The sequence below is a fragment of the Tauraco erythrolophus genome, chromosome 18 (assembly GCF_009769465.1).
Source record: "Tauraco erythrolophus isolate bTauEry1 chromosome 18, bTauEry1.pri, whole genome shotgun sequence".
Lineage (NCBI taxonomy): Eukaryota > Metazoa > Chordata > Aves > Musophagiformes > Musophagidae > Tauraco > Tauraco erythrolophus.
The window spans coordinates 8458391-8481974 of record NC_141482.1 but is presented as its reverse complement, the minus strand read 5'-3'; the positions used below and the strand labels follow the sequence as shown (position 1 = coordinate 8481974).

At 45.0% G+C, this 23584-nt stretch overlaps 1 protein-coding gene across 1 annotated transcript in view; it reads left to right on the top strand.

Moving 5' to 3' along the window:
* The window catches only part of KCNB1 (potassium voltage-gated channel subfamily B member 1), a 121666-nt gene extending 103076 nt beyond the window's left edge, over nucleotides 1-18590 (top strand). Inside the window, exon 2 of the mRNA XM_009979348.2 lies at nucleotides 16566-18590. Within this exon, the coding sequence (XP_009977650.2) occupies nucleotides 16566-18590 (2025 nt within the window). The remainder of the gene's footprint in view (nucleotides 1-16565) is intronic.
* Nucleotides 18591-23584: the final 4994 nt, after the last annotated feature.

The window sequence follows — 23584 nt, the reverse complement described above, 5'->3', positions numbered from 1 at the left end:
ACTTCCAGCAGCCGCCTTTACATGCTGTGATTTTCGTGGGGGTATAATTTAACCCAAAGCACTCGCTTGGCAGCACGTTATTTTACAGGGTTACGTAAAAATATGTTTAAACCGTTTCAAATTACAGATTGGCCCAAAAAAAATGCTTTCTCAAACTAGGGTCACCATTTTAAATATAGGCATCAAAACTCGGCTGGTAAATTATCTGGGTACCTATTGGGTGTAGGGTTTTCACGGGGCAATTAAGGAGCCCTTGGAGGCAAGAGCCTGTAACAGCACCGGTCTTTACAGTAACAGCAGGCAACTAATAAACTCTTAAAAGAAAGAGATGGAGAGGGAGGAGATCTGCCTGGTTCCCTGTTGGGCTATTACCAGGTGAACTTAAGAACAGCTTGTTGAAGGCAGATTGGTTCACAGCCTGCGCTCAGGATAGTCACATCTGCTGCTGGGGTCTATTTACACCAAGCCCCTCTGTGCACCCGGAGCAGCTGTGCCCGCTGTGGGGGAAAGGCTCACCAACACTGTGCACACGCGCTGAGTGACCCTGACAGAGGATTTTAATGTCGGTAGTGTAACATGAGTTGGATTTTTTTTTTTGTGAAGTCCAGGTCTGGTGCCGCAGACCCTCGTGAAGGCAGGGAAGGAGCAGATCAGGGCCAGCTGGGATGTACACACTGGCGCCCGCTCATGCGCATCCCTTTCCCCTGGCTCTAACATCACATCCAGGCTGTGCAAGCCTTTTGGCAGGATTTGGCCACAGGACTGTAGCTCAGCTCAGGTGCTTAATGTGGGGATGCACCCTGAGAGCCCATAAAACCCCTGTGCTGGAGGAGGGAAATCCCTGTGACATTGCACCTGACCGTAGCAGGAGGAAGGGACCCGTGCATTGAGCCACTGTGCCACCTGGAGTCTGTCCACGCGGTGCTCACGCAGCCAGGCCTCTGCCAAAACGAGAACACTAACAGATTTACTTTCTTCAGAATAATAAAACAGAGAAACAGCAACAAAGCCAAGAACGTTGAGATGGTGACAGCAAGAGTCTGGCTTAAATTCCCCAGAATAACATCAGCTAGAGCCTGATTTCAAAGCAGCAGACACTGTGCTGCAAACGCAGAGAGCTGGTGATTGTTATTTTTTCTTCAATAGAATTTTCTGTAACAATAACACTTGATATTTTTGTTTGAGTAACTGTATAGTTCCCTCTAAATTTTCCATTTCTTCTACATTTTCTACCACCTTCACACAGAGTGAGATTGGCTGCAACTGTTTTCTGCAAACAGCAACTTTGGAGGAGCATACGAGGTCCGATCTGGATTCCTCTGAGCATCCAAACCTGGAGGGAGAAGTCTTGGAAGAGAGGGGTGAGCCCTGCGAAATGCACCCCAGACCCCTCCTTCCAGGCTGCCTTTCCCGAGGACTGAGCATGGTCCCACACTAGTTTCAAGCTCATTTCTTTGGGAATGATTTTTTAGTGCAGAGAGAGGAGGTTTTGCAAAAGATGGAACAAAGAGGTGGAGGTCCATTACATCACGTATTACAGTCTTTTGAAATCCTCTGTTTAAGCAAGTTTTGCTCAGGCTGCAATAGTAGCACGCTCAGTGTGTGAGCAAGGGTGACCATCTCCCACCCGCGGGCGTGCGACGGTGCAGGGAGAGAGGGTCCCACGTCCTGCACGGAGCAAAACCCTCCCAGCGCAGCCGTCAGACGCTGCTGCTGCCGCCAGCGTGGGGAGATGCGGCCTTTGCCGTCACTTTGACAAAGTGACCCCGCTGTTAGGTTGCTGTTTGTGTTAGTATTTTAGCAATTTTCAAGAGTCGTTTTATTTGAGAGATTTGAAAGGTAAACTGCCAGCATTTCAGTGCTCCCCCACGGAGCAGTGAAATAATCCAGGAGAATGGCTTTGCCGGCTAATTTTCCTCCTTTGTGTCTGTTATTTCCGCCTTTGGTCTTTGTTAGTGGTGGATTTTGGAGCAAAATCTAGAGGTGTAGAAGGGGCTGGATTTGGTTAAGACATCTTCAAATAGGAGCCATCCCTTCCTCTCTCACCTTGCTGACAAAGAATTTGTGATTTTTTTATTTGATTTCCAATAGCGTTATCTCTTATATGCAGTTTTAATACAGCTTGAATAACTCTTCACATTTCCAAGAGCAGGGTTTCATCCAGAATGCCCCATTTTTGTCTGGTTTGGCATCCAACTTGCCCAAAGCCAGAACTGAAATGGGAGGTTTTCAAGCCTCCCTTCATGGAGCTGGTGGCAAGAGCAGGGCAGCGGCACAGCTGGGCAGGCACTGCCCGGCCAGGGTGGTAAGGGCAGGACACAGTGTTTGCATCCTTTTGGGTAAGAAAAAGACTTCATTCCTCCTCCCTGTATTATGTTTTGGCTAATGGCATGGAAGGAAAGACCCTTGGTGAAACAGTGCCCTACGGAAGTGAGAAATTTCTGCCACTGGCCTCAGCCAGGTGAAGAGCAGGATCCTGTAACTGTGTCTCTCCTCCAGACACGTCCCTGTACAAGGAAATAAACAGGTGATGAGTGGGGGCTCACCATGTGAACATTGCAAAATACACAGAAGCTGCCTGTGCTGCAGAAGGATGTGAAACAAAGCTACTTTTTCATTATTTCCATCTTTCCATTCTATTTTCATTTTAAGTTTTAATTATTTTTATCAAAACTTTTCCTTTTGACCTCTTTAACCCTGAACTATTATTATTTTTTGCCTTAAATTGAATGTTCAGTAAGCAAAGAGTTTCAAAAGCTTTACAGAAGTAGTTCATAAATGAGAATGATTCTGAAGAAGTCAGCTCTTCCTCAAAACACCGTCTCATGCCTGCTGTCCCTGGCCATGTCTCATGGCTGAACAGCCTCTCTCCTTGCTTTAGTTCCTGCTCAGTGTTTTTCCTGAGTGGCACCTGTAATCTCTGGCCCTAAACTGGGGAGACTGATGTTTAAGTCCAGCTGTTCACCGAGTGCATATCTCACCTACGTCTTCCATGGGGCTACAGACACGGTCAGCACAAACCCGCCTTGGCACGGACTCCTGTGAACAGCCTCTGGCCAGGAGCCTGTCCGGGCACACTGGCAGTGGCACAGGATGAGACCGTCCAGAACAGAGCATTATTTATTCCTTCTGCAAAGGCACAAAGCCTTAGAGGAAACGAGTTAACCCACCGGCAGACCCAAACCACACGTCTTCAGTCAAGCTTAGGTGCAGCAGTAGCAGCTCCATGTCCGGAGCCCATGCCCGGCTCCCTGCCTGCCCAGGGAAAGTGTCTGCTCCTTGTCCTGCTGCTCTTATGCTCTAAGTAACCATTCCCTAAACAAGTCCACCGACTACTCAATAATCTGATAAAGATGTTTCTGCCCAGAACATAGTAGAAATCTCACATCAAAGATTTGAATCTCATGAGACCTTGCCAGCAAAACTCTGCAAAGAACAAGCTAACAAGCTAATTCTCTGGAATATTGGGGGAGCAATATGTAAGGTGTTAAATTAAGAAAATAATGGTTTTCTGTAAGGCAGTTTTACCACTGCTCCTTCTTCCCTGTGGTTACCCAGCTAGGCAGTTGAACAGCATGGTACAGAAGCTCAGGATTCACCACTTCATTATTTCCCTTGTGTTTTCACCGGCTGCTCACTGAAAATTACAGTTTGGGAGTTTCCAATCCAGGTGGAAACCCTTCAGGAACAGGCTGTAGTTTTCATACCAATTATACAACTGAATCTTGCAACCCATTAAATCATCCACAGCAAAAGTGGAGACCAGAGCACAACTGCTGCTGGTTTACAGAACTGACACAAGTGTTCGGTGTGTGCAGAGATGCCAGGGTGCTGCCACAGCCCCCCAGCTCCGTGGCAGGCAGGAACGTCCCCAGGCACTGGGATTCTTTAAACCCGGCTGGGAACGTTTTGGTTCCAGCTTATTTCTACCTACCACTGAAATACTCAAATCATCTCTCACCGTTGGATTTTTGTTTCAGAAATGATTAAAGGGGCTTTTCATGTGATAGGGCGAGCACAGGAAGCTCTCAAGGTCAAACCCAAAACGGCCTAATGACTCTGGGACCCAGATCTGACCTCCAGTAGCAGCAATGAGCCAGGAGAAGATGAGCAGTTCAGGAAGCAGAAAATGAAGCTTTTGAAGCCAATAATACCCTCTGGCAGTGAGCAATCAATTGACAGAGAAATGAGAGAGAGGGGGGGGAAAAAAAGACAGACCATTCAGCCAGGCTGCAGGAAGGGCAGCGCCGTAAAGCAGGACTATCTCATAAACAGAGCGGCACCTTTTTTCCTGCCTCTCTCTTTCCCAGGGGAGAGTGGCCATGGGAACAGACACGCTTCGTGCCCTCTGAAGGGGATGCAGGAGAGAGCAGATTGACCCTACCTGCAGCAGGTTAATTGGGACACACAGCTCCAGTGCCACTGCCCTTAGGATGCTTTTTCCTGTCTAAGAAATAAAGCAATATTAGCTCCTCTGATGAGCCTGGCGTTTGGGACTGCCTTGGGAATTGCCGGCTCATTCCATGTAACGCACGGAGAGCCCTCAGCGGCCGGGGACTCTCCTTCACATCTGTCTGTGCCAGATTTCAAACCATTGAAAGGTTATTCCTGGATCCCTTGGGTAACTTCTGTGCAGTTATTTCCCTGGCATGCCGAGGAGGTTTTTTTCCTTTCGTATTTTGCCATTTAGACTGGATTTGTTTTTCCCACTCATCAGTGAGTTTCTCCCTGTTCTGGGCTTCCTCTGTGTGCCCTTTCCAAATGTGCTGAGCGACTTCTCACCAGACCAGGTCCCAGTGGCTCACATCAGGCAGCAGGTGACCATCACAAGTGTTGTCAATGAGAGGCGCTGGATATTGCCTGCATTAAAAAGCCATATTTTAATACCTGGAGAGGAGCTGGCATTTTTTGTCAATCTTGCTCCTTTGGGGATTTTGGTATTTCGTGCTGCGCTCACAATGAGACCAAGTGGTGGAGCAGGAACAGATGCCCATTTCTACAGGCATGAGGAGCACCGTGAGACCCCAGGATTGGCTCTTGCAACTGTGGGGCTGTGGGGTAAATTCAGTTTACCCAGTTCAGCAATCAGCATTTTACAGCAGCGTGAGCAATTTGGGTGCCTCGTTCAGGACCCAATTAATATCTGGGCTTCCCCATGGGCAAGCAAGCATACGTGGAAAGGGTTAAGCGCTGCCCTCGGGAAGGTGGGTCTTACCCGTCTGGATTGATGGAAGAGCAGAGAGCTGAAGCATCTGCCAGAGCTCATTAGGGATAATGCAACCTGATCAGAGACAGAGCTTTATCCAGCGGCTGAAGGAACCCACAGGGTGGCTTTCGTCTGACCTTGTGCTGGATCGCACGGTCTCCTCCCGGGCACGGCCTCTGCAGACCCGCTCTCTCTTTCCGAAGAAAGTTCTTGCGGACAGAAGAGACGGATGTCTCTGCTGCAGGGACTGTGGCCCTCGGGAGCCACATATGTCATGGCCTGTGTGTGTTTAGAGGGGCAGGTTATTTTCTGCTGGCCAAGCAGGAATGTCCAAACCACGCTAGAGCTGCTTCCTGGCAGCATCCTGGGGACCACGGCAGGATGAGCCACGCAGAGCCACACTCCGAGAGAACAGAGGGCCTGGACAAGGACTGTTCAGCTGAACTGCAATGAAATTTCAGAACAGAAATAGAAAAAAGAATCCCGTGACCCGGCCCCAGTCCACGCACGATATGTGTTTTGCAAACCCCAAAGCTGTCGTGCTCCCAGTCTGCTCGATGTGTGAGATAACAGGACCATGTGCCTGACAGAAGATCCCGAGTTTCCCAGGACATCAAAACTGTGTGTTTCCCTGGAATGACAAGTTCTATCTTTGGCAAACAAAACTGAGGCTCTTAATAAGCTTCTCCCCCAATGCGCCATGTTAGCGTGCGTTTGTTTAGCAAACAGTTACTAGGAGGCCTCGGTAGGATTAAAAAAAAGTGATACTGGATATTATTATTCATGGATGGAGGTGGGGAGGAGAAAGAAAAACAGTGCTAATGGAGCCAACAAGTTCAAGTAAGGTTCAACTTTGCTATTCCAAAATCTGCTGCTATGATAATGAGACAGTCAAATCAGCTCAAATTAAGAGCTCAGGAAGGCTCAGCCTTTCAAAGAAGCACATTCGTGACAAGATTAATTTCTGCCAGCCAGTATATAGTGTGGTATCGTCCTATATTGACATAGAAACCTCAAATAAAAAAAAAAAAGGGCAACTGAAAAATGCACTTTAACCCAGTGAAGTGCATCATTTCCCTTAATCTGGGCTTCAATGATGGTCTTGGCTATTCTGCACATGGATTAAAATACGATGTACCTCCTGGCACTGTTCTGCTGCCATTTACAGGAAGCCTTGCCCCCTCCCCTCCCCGCTTTTCAATAAACATTCACTAAAAGGCAGCACATCTGCATTTTTCAAACAGTTTCAGGTGACTTTTATTAGGATAAAGGACAAAAAGATCAGTAAAACACTAAAGAAACCCTCCCCAAAAAAACAAAACCCCCAAGAAACAGTGTAAAACCCAGCTCTGCTCCCTATCCAAATGGACAGAGGGGCTTTTCTGTTTTTTCCTTTTTTTTTTTTTCTTTTTTCCCACCTCCCCTTCTTTATGCTCAGCTCTGGTTTTCTGCAGTCCCCTGAGCATGGCAAAAGGTGTGCTAAAGAATAAGTAAGTTCTTGCTGTAAATGTACGTCTCGGGTACCATGGTAGCATAAATGAGTCTCTGCTGCCTGTGACCACCCGGGGAGGGTGACAGTGGTGAGGTGATCTCAGAGGTCTGTGCTGAGGACGGGATGAGAGCAGGAAGGGACGGCTCTGTGTGATGGGCATCTTGCTGCTAGCCTGCCCATGCGGTGTCTGTTGGGAGCATGCTGGGATGCAGTAGCACAGGAGAGGCTATCATCAGAGATGTCAAAGCTATCAGAGAGCCAAGGGCTATCTGGAGTTGGTGTTTGTTTCTTGTGATTTGGAAAGGCTTACTGTTGTGTCAATGTCCAGAAGGCAGTAAGCATGGGAGCGAATGTTCCCAGATTGCCAGCCAACGTTTCAAAAGAGTTTGAGCTTTTCCTGAGCTCAATAGAGATGCTAAAAAAAAAAAAAAAAAAATTTAAAAAACCCAACCTCCCAATTCAAAAAAAAAAAAACAACAAAAGACCAAATATACATCTCCATGCTTCAGTTTCATCCTCTAAAGCTAGAATGCATCAAAATTGTCTTACTGAGCTGAGATCAAACTCTTTTGTTGAAATGCTGATGTGTAGCTACCTTTTCTGTTCAAACAGATTTTGTATCTGCTGTCTCTACTCACCACTTGCTATGGCCTCGTACTAATATGAATAATTAGTTGCCAAGAATTAGCTTTTAAGTGCTTTGGTATATGGTTTGTATACCATTGTCGCTATTTATTAAATATGTGATATCTAATCCAGTGTTTAGTGCTTACAAAGGGAAGAACCATTGGTGCTTGAGATTAAACCACTTCATTCACTTTGTGCCAAAGCCCTCATCGAGGGCTCCGTGCTCTGCTGCAGTTAGAGAAAAGCCTTGGGAGGACGTGTCCCTGCATCAAAGCCCTTCTGTCTGATACAAGAGCTGCCTGTCGAACACAAAGATAGTGTGGGCATGATGGAGAGCAGAGAAGCTGATTAGGAAAACAAGAGGTTTTAGCAGAATAAAGAACTTAGAACTAGGAAGGTACTGAGAGCTTGGAGGGATCCTGCAGAGATGTTTCCCACCACCTGTGGGCTTCATATGTCTCTTTTGCGAAAAGAGGGGTGCTATTTCTTTGCAGGCTACTTGCAAGGAATAAACAATTAACAGCTTTAATCCCTTGTGTGAGCCCAAGGCTTCCTCATCAGTGAAAGATATGCCACCAAAGCCCCTTTTACACCAGGCTGTGAGTGTATGGGCGGCACTGTGCAGCCTGGACAAAGGCTGCACCCTGGTACAGGAGGATTTGTCTCCCTAAAGCCGTACATCTCCCCAGCTTGTCAGGCAGCAGAAGTGCCTTAGCATAAATTTTATGTCCTTATGCCAAGTGTCAATGGAAAAAACCCCTCTGAGACCCACTGGAGGGTCTATCCATAGGGATTTACTGTTTCTGCAGCCTTTCGTGTCTCTTCATAATGTCATTAGTGTGGCTGATGCTGGTAACCAGATTTGCCACTTCTCCTAACACATTTCTGGAAAAAAAGCTAAACAGGTCACTGTTTTTGCAGACAAAACATCACTTGAGCTCTGTTCTAATTTCCTCGCGATGTGGGAACCCAGAGTGGGATCAATGACTAGGTAAATCTCCCTGCAGCAAAACTAATTATACCTTTTGGTGAGGAAAGCGGCAGTGGAACTGGTTTAGTCTTCCAAAAAATTCTACAGTATAATATGCAGGACTAATGTGCCTTAGATATGAAAAGAATTAATATCAATTATTCTCATGCATATTCATGAGAGGAAGACTGGTTTAGCAATCAAGCTAATAGTTTTTGCTTAATTACATTTAGTTGATTTCATGCTATCTTGGCACATTCCTGATTGAATTTAGCCATTAAAAAAAAAAAAATCCTCCCACAGCTACTCCAGCAAACACCAACACTTTAAGCTCAGCATCCCCTGTAAATAGAGTCTGAGGCTGAGCAGACTGCTTGGGACAGTGGGAGTCGACCACGAGCATTTTCTCTCTCTGGTGCAGGGTAAAACCACAAAAGCATCCTGAAGAGCAGTTCGCAGGCATTTACCAGTGCTGAGGGTTAAAGAATTCTTTTTTTTTTATTTTTCATTTTTCTGAATCCAAACCACTATCTTGAATGCAAGATAGATAGCAGCAATGAGAGATGTGCCTGAAAGGGGAGCATCAAGCTGGAAGGATGGTTTTGTCTGGGTAGGTGGTCTGGAGTCTGACCCTGATCACAGCTAAGGACTTGCTGTGGTGCAGAGGGTTGAAGAGCAGGTGGGATGTTCTGCGCATTGGGGTGGGGGTTCACCATCAGAGCCTGTCTCTTTAGTTGCCTTTCAAGGAAAGAGCAGACTGTGCCATACCACACTGCCGTTCCCCACTTCTGTGCTCCAAGACCAACATTTGCACAGCCCAAGGGTGGGAAAAATGTGAGCGAGAGGAAGGTGTAGTGGGTTGGGCAAGAGTGATGGTCGGAGTGTTCACGGGGAAGAACCCCGGTCAGGCTGGCGGGGAGCTGGGGGCATGGCTGCAGCCTTCCTTGGGAGCATGTATCACCTTCAGACCTGCGAAGCCTGAGCAGAGCGTGTGTTGTGGCTTGAGGATGGCAGTAGAGTTTATCTGCTTGGGCGTGCAGGGGAGGACGTGTACAGTTTGAGTCTGGTGATGTCGGGGCTGGATATCTTGCAGTAGTGCTGCTTGCTGGGTTGTGGTCTTCCTGGGCAGAAGGAGAAGCCAGGACTAAAATTGGAAACTCAAGCTTCCACGTGCCATGCATTTGTTTTCTTTTTTGATTTTCCTCATGCTAGCAGCAGCAGAAATAGGACAGATGCTCCTCACTAATCCTCTCCTGGGCACTATCACTGCACTGATGTCTAAAGGCAATGTATGCCTTTGAAGTTTGCCTTTTCAGTGTTTTCATTCATCTATCATTTTCTTCTCCAGCACACCATTTGCATCTGGGCTTTGCTCAGAAGGAAGACTGACACCATGTATCATTTAATGGGGCTCGATAGCTCTCTGACAACTAAGCATGTCCTTACAGCGTTAAGGAATTTAGAGGCAGCCATGCCTGAAGGCTGCTCTTCTGCCCACTTTAGCTTAGTCAGCAGCAGTTGTAGCTGCAGCTCTCTGGGTGCCTGTAGGCAAGTGAAGCATTGACATATAATCAGCAGAAGTATTGTATCCCCTTTTAAACCAAATAGACTTACTCTCTCAACAGATAAAATTGTTGCAGCTCTATTTAAAACAAAATGATTGACCATTATTCAATCTGGGCTTTCGTAGGCAATGTCAAAATGAAGATCTCATGTATTTCCAAAGCTAAATACAAATTGTTCCATCTTGATTTTGTTTTTATGGATTTCATACTATGTGGTAATGCTTACAGAAGGGCATAGGAGTTTACCGTCTACAGATTGTGGACACAGTCACTAGGGGCACAGCTGGGATGCGAGCAAGCTGGTGCGTGCAGGGTCCTGCCCCTCCAGAACACAGATCTCCTGGTGCAAATGGGTCTCAAGAACCCCTGGGGGCAGGACGCAGAACCGAACTGTAAATTGCCAGACCAGGGAAAACTCTTAAGCATGGATTTATACTCCACAGGAATCAGTGGGACTTGAGGGTTTTGGAGATTCGAGGTCTTACATTGCATCTTAACATCCTTCCAAATGAAAATGCAGATTAAAGGTTCTCCGTATTTCCCTTGCAATCCTGTCCCCAAGTCTGCCCTCAACTTCTTGTCATGATCCAAGAAGCAAGTGTTACCTTTTGTTATGGCATCAGCATTTTCTAGAAAAAACATCCTGCAAGTCCAATGGTCAGAATCGCGACATCAGAAGTGGCCATGTTTTGCGAACTCTTTCAGTTAGTGAATAAATAGGCATTTTCTAATGAAGAGATGTTTCCTAAAACAAGTCCCTGTCAATAAATACCATAGATATGTATAGCTGCTGTGAGCAGGAGACGTTATTCCCATGCAGAACGAAGCAGAGAGGAGACTAAGGAACTCTCCATCTGTTTCTGTGCTGCTCAGCACGTGGGATATCGCTCAGAATACACCGTGCTCTCTGTTTCTCAGAGCCTGGGGAGACAGAGGCTGGCATAGGCATGGCAGGATGGAGCTGGACAGGCTGACTCAAAGTATATTGTTTGCCTGGGGAAGTAGGGGGGCTGCAGGAAAAATCCTTTAGTAAATGGAGCATATGAATGAAACCTGGTCCTGATGCCAAGTTTATTCTGCAGGCCTTGATGGAGCTAAAAAAGCGCATTAGACAAAACCATTATTGAACTTCTTGATTACATAACCATTTCCTCATCGTATTTCCAAGAATATTGAATCTATATTCAAACACCCTCCCACTCTCTCCCACACACCACCCCTTCTCCTTGCTATATCAGCTTCATTACTGGGTATGAAGGCAGAAAAAGTATAGGGCACGTTGCCATGAGCAGATAGATCTCAGATGCTTACACTGAGACTTTAGAGCCATCTATGGGATTTGGACAGCCAATTCGCGTTAATTGTAATGGCCTTGAAAGTCTCTGGTCTTATGCCTTGACCTTAGTTAGGATCTTTAGCAGTGCAAAGAGGAGATAAAAATCACCAAACCCAACTATTGGGTTAGTCCCTGCTGCCTCAAACTTACCCCGCTCCGTGCTGCCTGGGGAGTGGTGTGCACAGCTTTGCTGCCCACAAACTGCTGCTACCGCAAGCTCAAGAGAGAGACGGGAAATTTCTGAACAGACTGCCTCCTTTGCGGGAGCCCTCCTCCCTCCAGGGATGAGCACGGACCTTGCCCATACAACGGATGTATCCCTGGGGCCGCTCTCCCCCCGCGAGCAGGATCGGGCCCAGTGCAGGCGGGTGTCCCCGGGAAGGTCTGTGGTGGAGGTTGCCTGCCTAGTTTTGGGGGGGATTTTGGAGGAGGTGGGGATTAATGGCTTGCATGCATGGCACAGCCATCCTGCCTCAGGAAGCGGCAGTTGCACACAAACTGGCTCTGCTTACTGACACAATCAGCTCGCTCGTCTCATTTGCATATGTAATAACCAGCATGTATGCACAATCATGCTAATCACTTTGAGGCGACTGCTTTAAATTCATTCAAAGCCTTGCCCTGCCTGTCCTTGGGTTATTTAGCTTTCACAAAGGAACCATAGCAGCAATCCAGAGATTCACTCAATAAAAATCTTTGCGAAACAGTCGATTTAGTGGAGGAGAAGTTTTTTCTGGAATCCTGCCCATACATACTGAGACTCGCACTAGGAGCCAGTGCTGTCGTTAGGAGCCCATCCAATACCCTCTGCGAGTCACCTAGAAAAGTACCTGAGGGGGAATTTCACAATTTATGGTGTGTTGCTGCAGGTGAAATGTAAGAGTAAATGCGGAAGTAAAGAGGAGGGGAACTGCACAGCTTCTCTCCTGCAATCTGGTCTGAAATGGTCTGAAAGTTGCATGGGGAAAAACTTGTCTTAAACCCTGTCAGCTTTACGAGCGATTTAAGGAGCACCTGTGATGCTCTGCTGTGGATACCTGCCCAGTCAGACCTGGCTTGTCAGGGCTCCCATCACTAGCTCTGAAGGACCCCACGTGAGGACAGTGGAGAACAGCTCTCATGAATGTGGCACCAGAAGTACATGAATTCCCTCACCTGCTTCTGCCACCGGTGTGGCCTGTCCTCATTTCAGCCTTTTGTGCCTCCAAATCTTTTTCCCATGCCTCCAAATTTTAGGCTTCGAGCTTTTCCCTTGTTTTAGCTACGTGTTTCATAGGACCCGGTGCAAACTTGGGGCATCCAACTCAGAAGCTCTGGATGTGCCTGCAGTGATATTGGAGGTGCCTTCCCCAGCCCTCATAACAACAAGTCACCATATGGCAAACGGGCCAGCAGCAAGACCTATGGGGGGCACAGCCAGCTCCATGAGTAGGAATATGCACATTTCAGCAGCACTCACAACATCTAACAGGCCCCGATGCTTAACTTTCCTGTCCCTATTCCTTCTGCAAGCCCAAACCTGCGCTCTGGGAACTTTTCTGTGTAAGGAATCATGAAAAACAGCGCTACAGTGGGAGGCCCTCTCTCCATGCTTGCTTCCATTTCAAGAAACGGTTAGCAGCTGACTCAACAGCGAGGTTTTGGGTCGGTGCTCCGGCACGGGGACAATGGGCACTTTTTTTCCAGTGAGCTCTTGCCTGAACAGCTGGAGTATTGTTCACTGCAGAGGGATTGTTCCTACTCAAGCCCAAATTTGTCCCATTGGCTTTTCTTGTTAAAGAGAAGTGAACCTGGAAGAGGAAAGGAAGGAAGAAAGGCCAGGAACGGAGTGAAAAGGCTGCCTGCCACACAGAGCATCTCCAGAGACGTTCTCGGTGGTATGAATGTCTTTCCTTCGGCTTTCTGTCTCTCATTACTGACAGCCGAAAATGCGAACGCTGCCAAGCTAGTTCAGTATGGCCAAGATAGGAAACTTTATTAGATAGACAGATGGTGATTCCTATAATCTGAAATCCCAGACTGTAAATATGTTGGGATAGAGCCCTGTGCCAATGAATGCGGTGCTAATGCCTGACAACAGCAGCAGCTGGATCCAGTTTTCTGTGGACAACTGCTCCTTGGGTGTTTTTTTTGGATGGAGATGCTACCAGGACCAGATATGCTTTAGAGAAGGATCCTCTAAACCCCACTGGAGATGTTTCATTTCCCAGTTTTTTGTACTTTCCAACTGAAAAGTGCTTTGAATACCTGAGGACAGTCAACCCACATTTAGAATTTTTTCTTAGCCTGACAAGATTCCCAAAGATATATGATTGCAGTAGATCAACAAGGGGAAAAATCTGTATCTTAGGAGCACAGGTGACATCTTGCTGCGACTTGCGGGAGAAATGATAAATGTCTCTCTGTGTTTATTGCTTAGCTCCACGGCTAAATCTGCTAAACCAAAAGCAAATTTTACCCTCAGATCTTCTAGTTTTCAAATTTATGTTCATCTGGCATTGCCTTGATCTTCAAAGCAGGAAGGTATATCAAAGGAAACAGAAGGTTTGACACCAATTACGGCTGCTGGATGCCATCCGCTGAATAAAGATGGAGTGTTAATATTTACACTGAAAGTGAAGGAGATAAAACACACTAGGTACATCTAAGTCTACAAATAAGCCCTTCTGTGTATATTGGGCAGAGATAAAGTCAAGCAAAAAATCTGAAATTACCATTGAAAACATCCCAAACACCTTCAGAAATGTCGGGTTGTAAACAAAGAAATTGCAGCAAAAACACTAAAAGAGCCTTCTAGGAAAGCAAATCGGGCTCCCTACTTTCTCAGAGGTATTACTGGTCTTAAGGAGATGGTCTTTTAAAACAAGCAGAAGCAGTTAATATCTAAATTTGTCCCCACTTCACCATGAGACACTTGGCTTACTTACGTTTTATTCTCTTGAGTTTGAAACCGTCAGTTCGCGCACTTTTCCCTTCTTCTCTCTCTGCTTCCCTTTATCCTGTGGTTCTTCCTGCTTTTTGCACCCCTCAAGTCTTTCCTGCAGCTTCTTTGCCGCATTGACTTGAGAAGTGTCTCAACAAGGCAAATCTCCCATTACACAAGTTGTCATGAGCTGGTTTGTATTTCAGGAGCAAATTGATGGGAAAAGAGGAAGCAAAAGGTTTTCTGCACTGTGAGGGTGCGCAGCACAGCTAACAACAAACTTTCCTTTCAGCAACTTGTTTATAAAGGAAAAGGAATCTTCTCAGTATTTTTCTCAGTACTAAAGGAAAGTGAGGATATTCCCAAATTCCTCGCAGTAGAGCATTGCATAGGAGGCCATTTATGCTGTTCACTTCTTCCGTTTAATCCAATTTAGACAATGAAACAAAGCTGTTTAATGGAGCTAATTTTTATTTCTAGTCAAATTGCGTTCTTCAGATTAAATTACTAGGTCTGCAGCATCATGTGCAAATCAAAGTTACGTAGTACATTTTTAGTGAGTTAAAAGGTAAATGGTTTTATTACATTGATTTGGAAAAGGTTTGCTTAAATGCAAGTGCATTTTAAAACACTTGTTGAAATAAAAATTTCAAAATTGAGATTCTTGCCTTAAATTTGGAATTTTTTTTTGGAAGGTGTATGGGCTGACTTCTCTCCTAAAGCCATAGCTTAGGCTTACTATATGAACTAAATCCAAGTGAAGCTTCCAGCCTTCGTAGAGCGTTTCTGCCTTTCAGCTTTAGCGAAGTGGTGAGGCTCTTATTGAGAAGACCACAGTGCTTCTGAACCATATTGGATCTGCATGTTTCTCCTACAGCAGCAAGGCTTGTTCCACTGTTCTGACTGTCTGCTTAGGGATAAATGTTCAGAACTCCGGTATTTCCTGACTGTTAGGATGTCTGTGCTGGGCTTGACTGAAGAGGAATCCTGCAAGAATCTCTTTCTCCAGCTAGTAACTGTGGATATTCAGATATTGTGAGGCTGGCTGAGAAAGGTCACTGTGAGGAAAGCTAAAATCTAGTTATACGGGCAAGGAGTGAGTGTGTCACATTTGCAATTTGTGATGCAGAACTCTTGTCATACGTTTTATAATTCATGGCTTAATATTGTGTGTCTAGTCATCATGCGCATACGTTGCAATTGATTTCATGCTGCTTTTCTATCAAGCAGGAGAAAAGCGAGCATAAGGGACCAGCTTACACTGAAATGAATGCATAAAACATTAGTCACATATACGTGTGTTTTGAAATCATTTCTGTATTTTGGCAGCAACCTAAGAAACTGGATATATTCCTGCCCAATTAGCAAACTAGAGAAAGAACTCGCTAGTAGAAAAAAAACACTCCTCAAATTGTCTGTCAGCTCTAAAACCTCCTTAAAACGACTTTAAAAGAAAATGTAATTAGGGAAACTGGGGAGTACATTAATGTCTATATAAAACAGGTATGGAAGGACGGCCTGCCTACACCAGCTGAAAGCTGCAATTACACTAATCTAGCATTTTAGGCTTTCCAGCTCTGCATAGAGTCGGTGGCCCAGGAACTGATCAGATTTATGTGGGTTTTTAGAGAAGCTGCTCATACCAGAGGCTTCTCCTCTCATTGCACTCTTCAGCCTAAGAGCTGGTTCCTGATAACTCTGGATGAGCTCTCCAGCTGCTGGACCTGCCCTGTCTTGACTGTCTCAGTGTTGTGCAGTTTGACTTGCCTGGATGAATTTACTCTTTCCCCTGGTTGCAATGAGGAGCTAGGATGGGCGGTTGGTCACATGCAGAGTAGCTCAGACCTCAAAACATTTTAAAAAGCTTGGTAAAGTTTTCGTGTATTTCACAACCATCTAGATTCAAATTAGAGACGAGTCATTTAAAAAGAGCGTATTACTTGTGTGCTTACACGTAGTAGAATTGTACACACGTCTCTGTAATTAGCCGTAGGCACCCAAAATGACAGATGTAACTGTGCATTAAATGGAGGACTTCACTCTGATCGAATCTTGCATTCACAATTGCATTCCTTCTTGCTTAGATTTCAGAGCCTGTTGTCCAGATGGACTTTGTTGGGCACCTAATTAGTAGTTAATCAAAAGCTCCTGCTGTGAACTGCTTCACAGCCTTCCTGGCATCCTAGCTGCTTGGTACGTGTTCCTTGACTACACAGGGATGAAGGCACAGGAGTTGAAGTACATGCTTTATCTCCTTTATGCATCTGACATAATTAAAGCAGCTTCTGGAATAAAATCACCTCAGGATGCATTGGTTATCTGACTCCTGCGTACTAAGAGCAAAATTAGTCTTGAAATGTGTAAGTGGAAACGTAGCCATGCGTTAATGGCAATGATAGCGTCATATATTCTGAGATGAACTCACTGTTTTCTCTTTCCTTTCCAGATTTTGGCAATCATTTCCATCATGTTTATTGTACTATCTACAATTGCCTTGTCCCTTAACACACTTCCTGAACTACAAGGCATGGATGAATTTGGGCAGACCACAGATAATCCCCAACTTGCCCACGTGGAAGCAGTGTGCATTGCATGGTTTACAATGGAATACCTCTTGCGGTTCCTATCCTCACCTAAGAAATGGAAGTTTTTCAAAGGCCCGCTGAATGCTATCGATTTGCTAGCTATCCTACCGTACTATGTCACTATCTTCCTCACAGAATCCAATAAAAGTGTACTTCAGTTCCAAAATGTACGACGAGTGGTCCAAATATTTCGAATTATGAGGATACTCCGGATTCTAAAGCTCGCCCGGCACTCAACGGGTTTACAGTCCTTGGGGTTTACGCTGAGGAGGAGTTACAATGAGCTTGGATTACTCATCTTGTTTTTGGCCATGGGCATTATGATCTTTTCCAGTTTAGTGTTTTTTGCAGAAAAGGATGAGGATGATACAAAATTCAAGAGCATCCCAGCTTCCTTCTGGTGGGCAACAATCACCATGACAACAGTAGGCTACGGAGACATCTACCCCAAAACGCTTTTAGGTAAAATAGTAGGAGGACTGTGCTGCATTGCTGGAGTGCTGGTTATTGCTCTTCCCATCCCAATTATTGTTAATAACTTCTCTGAGTTCTACAAAGAGCAGAAGAGGCAGGAGAAAGCCATTAAGCGCAGGGAAGCTCTTGAAAGAGCAAAAAGGAATGGCAGTATTGTCTCCATGAACATGAAGGATGCGTTTGCCCGTAGTATAGAACTCATGGACATCGTGGTTGAAAAGAACGGAGAAAGCATAACCAAAAAGGATAAAGTTCAGGACAATCATTTATCTCCCAGCAAATGGAAATGGACAAAGAGAACACTTTCTGAAACTAGCTCTAGTAAATCTTTTGAAACTAAGGAACAAGGATCTCCAGAAAAAGCCAGATCATCTTCAAGTCCCCAGCATCTGAATGTCCAACAGCTAGAGGACATGTATAACAAAATGGCAAAGACTCAGTCCCAGCCAAACCTTAATACTAAAGAGTCGAGTCAGCCTGGAAAGCAAAAGGAAGAGCTCGAAATGGAAACCCTTCCTGGCCCTATGGTGCCCTTGCTGACGACTCGTGCTGATGGGATCATTGACATGAGGAGCATGTCCAGCATCGACAGCTTCATAAGTTGTGCAGCGGAGTTCCCTGATTCCGGGAGGTTTTCCCACAGCCCGCTCACTACCCTTCCCTGCAAAGGTGGCATTAGCGTGATTCAGGAGCAGAGCAGATCAGAGGGCAGCAGTGCCAGGTTTGCGGAAATGAACCCAAGCTCCGAAGGCAGCCACCGTTCTGCTTTTTTCATAGAAAGCCCCAAAAGCTCCATAAAGGCCAGTAACCCTTTAAAACTAAGGTCTCTGAAAGTCAACTTCATGGAAGAGGACACCAGCACATTAGTACCAGCATCAAATGTACTGAGAATATATCCAGACCCTCTCAAGAGCAGGGGAGCTGCTGCTGCTGCTGCTACAGATACTTCCTTACTCTCTGACAGATCTCTCATGAGCCCAGAAACCTCCATCTACACAACTGCGAGTGCAAGAACACCCCCAAAGTCACCAGAGACACAGACAGCCATAGCTTTCAACTTCCATGATGCTGGTATACACAAATACATAGATGCTGACACTGACGATGAAGGTCAGCTGCTTTATGATTCGAGTCCGCCCGGAAATGTGAGTCCCAAGTACAATGTTACAAACAGTGGCTATCTAAAGCAAAAGGACAATGTTTATAGAACAGACAAGAACCATCTAGAAGCTGCTGCTTTACCCACCTCCCCTAAGCTGATAGGACAAAACTGCATTTACTCTATGGAAGGTATCACTGGAAGAACCCAGGGCAATCAAGAGACTGTCAGACTAGAAAATCACATTTCCCCAGAAGTCCATGTATTACCAGGCAGCGGAGGACATGCAAACACACATGATCAAAGCATCTGAGATGGGCTCCAAAAGAACTTACTGAAAGTTTAAAGGAATGTCTTTACAGTCAACACACAAAAAAAAAAGAGCTTCTGCATGGCATGAACTTGGCTGAAACGAGCCACCTGTTTCTAAAAGTCTGGGGGAGGTCCAGTGTGGGTTTGTGAAAATGTCCTTCTCTGAAACAACTCTAAAGACGTTGCCCACATCAGTCAAAATAAGGATTGCAAATCATGATCACACATTGATCTCCTTTCATGTTGTCCAGTGAAGCCAATGTGACCAAATATCCATCCATTCCCCTTGAACGCTAGAGCTCCTTTTGGAAATATTAACATCTGATTTGCATTAGTTCCATAAAGGATGCCAAGGCAGCCAGATTTGAACTCTGGAATAAATTGCTGGGGTTGGTATAAAGCTATCAAAAACACAATGCTTACTGCTTCAGGGCAGCTGTTCCCCATCTACAGCTTTCTCTGATGGATATTATGTCTAAAGGTAACAGGGAACACTTGCGTTATTGGAAAATCCAAGTGAAAACCATTTAAAACAAATAACGGTCTAGAGAAACCAATTGCTAAAATGCTCTGTGTGTGTTTAACAATGCGATATCCTGTAGGACCTGACGTTTTCTTTTGAAATATCAGCAGGGTGAGTTGCACCACTTGTATCTAATTCCAAACATCCCCTAGGACATAGTGAAACTTGCACTTGCCCTCTGCTAAAAAACAATACCTGCCCCAGGGCCAGCGCGTGGCCCTCAGGGGACCCACAGCCCACGCTGGGAAGGTGTGAAGGAGCCATGCAGAAGCAGGAATCTCTGGAGGCATCGCAGCCAGACCCCCTTCCCGGTGCCGGGGAGCATAGGGCTGCAAGGAGAGCTCAGCTCTAGCCCTACCCCTTGGTGGAAGGGAGACGCTTGCTGCCCTGCCTCACGGGGACGGCCGAGCGCGGCGGCGGCACTGACGCTGCAGCTGGTCCCTGCGGCACGTGCCGGGGGTACCGGGATGGCTCCCCGGGCATCCCCTTCCCGCCCGCACGCCGACTTGAGGCGTCAGCCAAAGTCTCGCCCTTGGCGTAGGAGAGGAACCGGTTGGTCTGAAGCTTTTTGCGCCCGAGTGGCGCGGTGAAAGATATGCAAGTGTTACATAAATATGCAAAAGGAGGGATTCGTTAGCGACCCGCCCCGGCCTGGCTGTGTTCTCTCTCGCGAGGAGGTCGGGCAGGAGAGGGTCCTGCAAAGCTGCGGCGCGAAGCAGCTGCGAGAGACAGGAGAATATCAGGCCTGATGTTTTAATAACATCCAGTCATTTTTAAACGAAACGAGAAAAAAAAAAAAGAAAAAAAAAGATCTGACCATTTTAAATGAACAGAACTAGCAGCCACCAGCCTAGGTTTTTAAAATATTATTGTTTCAATAAAGTTATGTCAAATTGTGTAGGAAATAATTTGTCTTTGGTTTTTAATCTCGGGGGGGAAAAGCACTTTACGTTGACTTTTTGTTGTTGCTGTTGTTGCGATGCTGGAGTAGGATAGCGGAGTGTAACAATTAAGCACTTTAACCAAGCACTATTTTAATTTGTGCCTCCTGTCGTGACCGCGATTTGTTACACGCCTGTAGCAAGTCACAACCTGTCCTGTGATAACTGTGATGGTGACCTTTTATGTTGTTCTCTGTTTCTACTGTAAAACTCAATTGTAAATAACTCTGTCAATGAGCGTTTCCTGACCTATCTCTGAGTACCTGTCAGGGCGCGTAATGGTCTGCAGGCGGGAGGTCCGGGGACGTGCTGAGACACGGGACGTGGGAGTGGAGGCGCCCGGGTGGGAGGAAGACCCCGAGCCGCTCGAGTCCGCTGCGTTTTGTTCCTTCCTATTGTAAAAAAAAGCCGTTGGTTAGTCCTGAATGTAAATGTCTGTCCGTCCAAGCCGTACAGTACTTCCGTCTGTAATCCATAATAGCGAATGCAGCACGTACGGACAAAAGCAATAAGCACATATATGTTTTAGGAACTATTATGGGTTACAACGATAGCTTTGTTAGGTCTCTCCTTGGCACAAAACTGTACACGCGTTGGAGTTAACTCTCTGCTCAGCCGACCCCATCCCCGGGCAGGGGGACGCAGCCCGAGGTACCCGCTCGGAAGTCGCCCTTGCGCCCCAGCAAGGCAAGACCCTGGGGAAGGCGTGAGTAAGACCTGAGCCATCACCTCATGAATTAGCCCGCGGGCAGCGGAAGGGACCTCACGCCCTGCAGAGACTGACGCAGGAGCATACGCAAAATAAGTTCAAGGCACCTCTGCATGTGAGGGATACTCTCCAGAGTATTTACGCAGGGCCAATTCCTGAGGTTCGCTGGCTTTTACTTTGCCTTCACTCAGCCAAAACCACCGTTCCTCTGAGTGGGCTCTTTGCCTGGTGAAGGACTTTAGGATTTGGCCATAGTAAATACAAGTGTACTTAGAGGAACTGATGTATTGCTGAGATACTAGTTAAGATTGAGTCGTCACGAAAAGGTAAAGTGACTTTCCAACAGATAAGCTTTAAATATTGATTTATTCTGTGGCTTTCCGAGGCCATAGAGGAGCAACGAGAAATTTTAAAGAGAACAGTCTTAACATAATCTCTATGTTTCAGTGATCACTCATGTCTGCCATCAGCACAAATGTAAAAAGAAGAAAAATCAGGGAAAATTTTTTTGATAAAGTAAGTAATAGTGATTTCCAAGTTAAATATTTTTAGAGCTGATGCTTTCATGTGGAAAAAAAAAGTCATATTTTACATATCACGGAAGTGAACATATTTAAATATAGCCATATAGTGTAGTATTTACCACACTCTCATCCAAATTGATGTATTTGGTTTATAGATGGCACTGACAAAAATGTATAGATCAACAATTCTATCATTTTTTAACTGATAATCAACTGGTGCAACTCTCCTTGTAACCAAAGGCCCTCTGTCTGCCTTGTGTGATCACTCACGACACACATCTTATATCATCTATTTAGTCCTACCTTTAAAGTAGCATTTTATTGAGTCACTTTTGAAAGCCAAATTCAAAAGTATCATTAAAAAAAATCTACCTTTTAAGTCTGAATAGCCAAAGTCCTATAGATTTCTTATAGAAAGCAAATAATTTAAAATTAAGCATATAATATGCTTGAAGAGCATTTCTTTCGTATTTGTGTATGAAGATGTAGCTCTCATTCTGTGCCCAGTTAAAAAGGAACTATGTTTAATTTATTTTAATGAAATAAAGTCTGAATATGAAGTATGTATCTATATATGTGTGTGTGTGCATAATACACATATATATAATGTAAGCACTGGGAAATCTACTCGAACATAAAGCTATGGTAGACTAAATCTGTACTCATTACAAAAGGAAAGGCAGTGCTTTGAAAACATAATGCTCGTCAAATCCTATAGAAACTAGAAAGGCAATTTCGTTTTATAGTTTGTTTGATACATGTTTCCCAAAGCTCATAACAGTTGGGGAAAATATGCAATATCTCTTGCATCGAGCTAAAGCGTGCAGTTTAATCACTGCATAATATTTGATATTTGGCATTCAGGTCTGCGAATTTACTGTGCATTGTATCAAGCAAGCCGACAGAGTTTCACCCGCCACTGCAGAAGACATCGTGTTGGAAAGGACTATGTACGTGTGATGTCTGCGCTTGCTTGTATCTTACGCCATCAATATCGTTTTTAATACATATATATAAATATATATATATATATACTCATAATATATATATATGCGGAAGGAATGGGTGCAGTTTTCTGAACCAAGAGGCAAAGACCCTTTGAGTTTTAGCCTTGAACAGAGGAAAACAGCAGTCACATGGCAGTAGATTTCTCAGTGCCTTTTCTTAGAAACTTCACCTAAGCACACTTATGGGGAAAAAAAAAGAAAACCCAAAATAAAACAGTCTCCTGTGAAATCCACATTTTTCTGGAAGGCTCAAGAGTCAATAAAGGTAGAAGAAGGAAAAAAAAGAAAAAAAAAAGAGGAAAAGAAGACCTGTGGAACGCACATTCCCTTCCCGAACATGCCGTGTGTCACATGCCGGGGAATATCTGTCTGTGCAAGTCACGCAGAAACACATCCGAGGCGGTCGGTTTCTTTGGCAACTATGGCTGTGATAAACTGTAGCCTTTTCTTCCCTTGCAGCTAATAAGATACACATTTCTAACGAAAACAGTATTCTCTTCTGTAAAATTGTAATGTATTGTTAATATTTGTACCTATTGTATATTTATGTCTTGACAGAATTATGACTGGTACAGTTTATAGTAAATAACAAGAGTATTTAAAACTCATCGCAAAGACAAGGTTTGTAAAGCCAAGTTCTCTCTCTGTCGGTAAGCTCCACATAACATGATCTCCAACAGTTTTTAACACCGCATTTGAAAGTGAACAGTGGAATTACTGAATGAAGTAGCCGAGCGATGATGACCATGTGGCACTGATGCCCTCCTGTGCAGCTCAGGTGGGAGCGAGATGGGGAGGTGGGCTTCCCCGACGACTCCAAATTAGCTCCAACTTCTTCATGTTTGGTCAGTCACTTCTGCTTACAGTAATCAGACTGAACAAGTGTTGCTTTAGGTTGCTTTAGGATCACCCACTTGGGGAGAATATGGCTTTAAATAGTTCTTGAATAAAGTACAGATGTTCTAGTTACCTCTGTACCTTCTGTTTGCCATTGTGTTGGCTTTATAAGTATCTGATGTATGGAAAAGTCATGTGACTTTCATGCATTCCAGAGTAGTCTATTTTTCTGTTCAGATTTAAAAAAAAATTATATATATATAAAAATATAAATATATATCTGTATTTTTAGCAAATTTATAATAGGGCAACCGAGTCAGATTTCTTCTTTTTGTATTACAGAATAATATATTAGATGCTCTCTTGGTGTTCATTTACATAGCTGATCCCCTAACATTTTTGTTGTCGTTACTTTCTTTCGTTCCGAAAAAACACCCGCAACATCCCTCCTGGA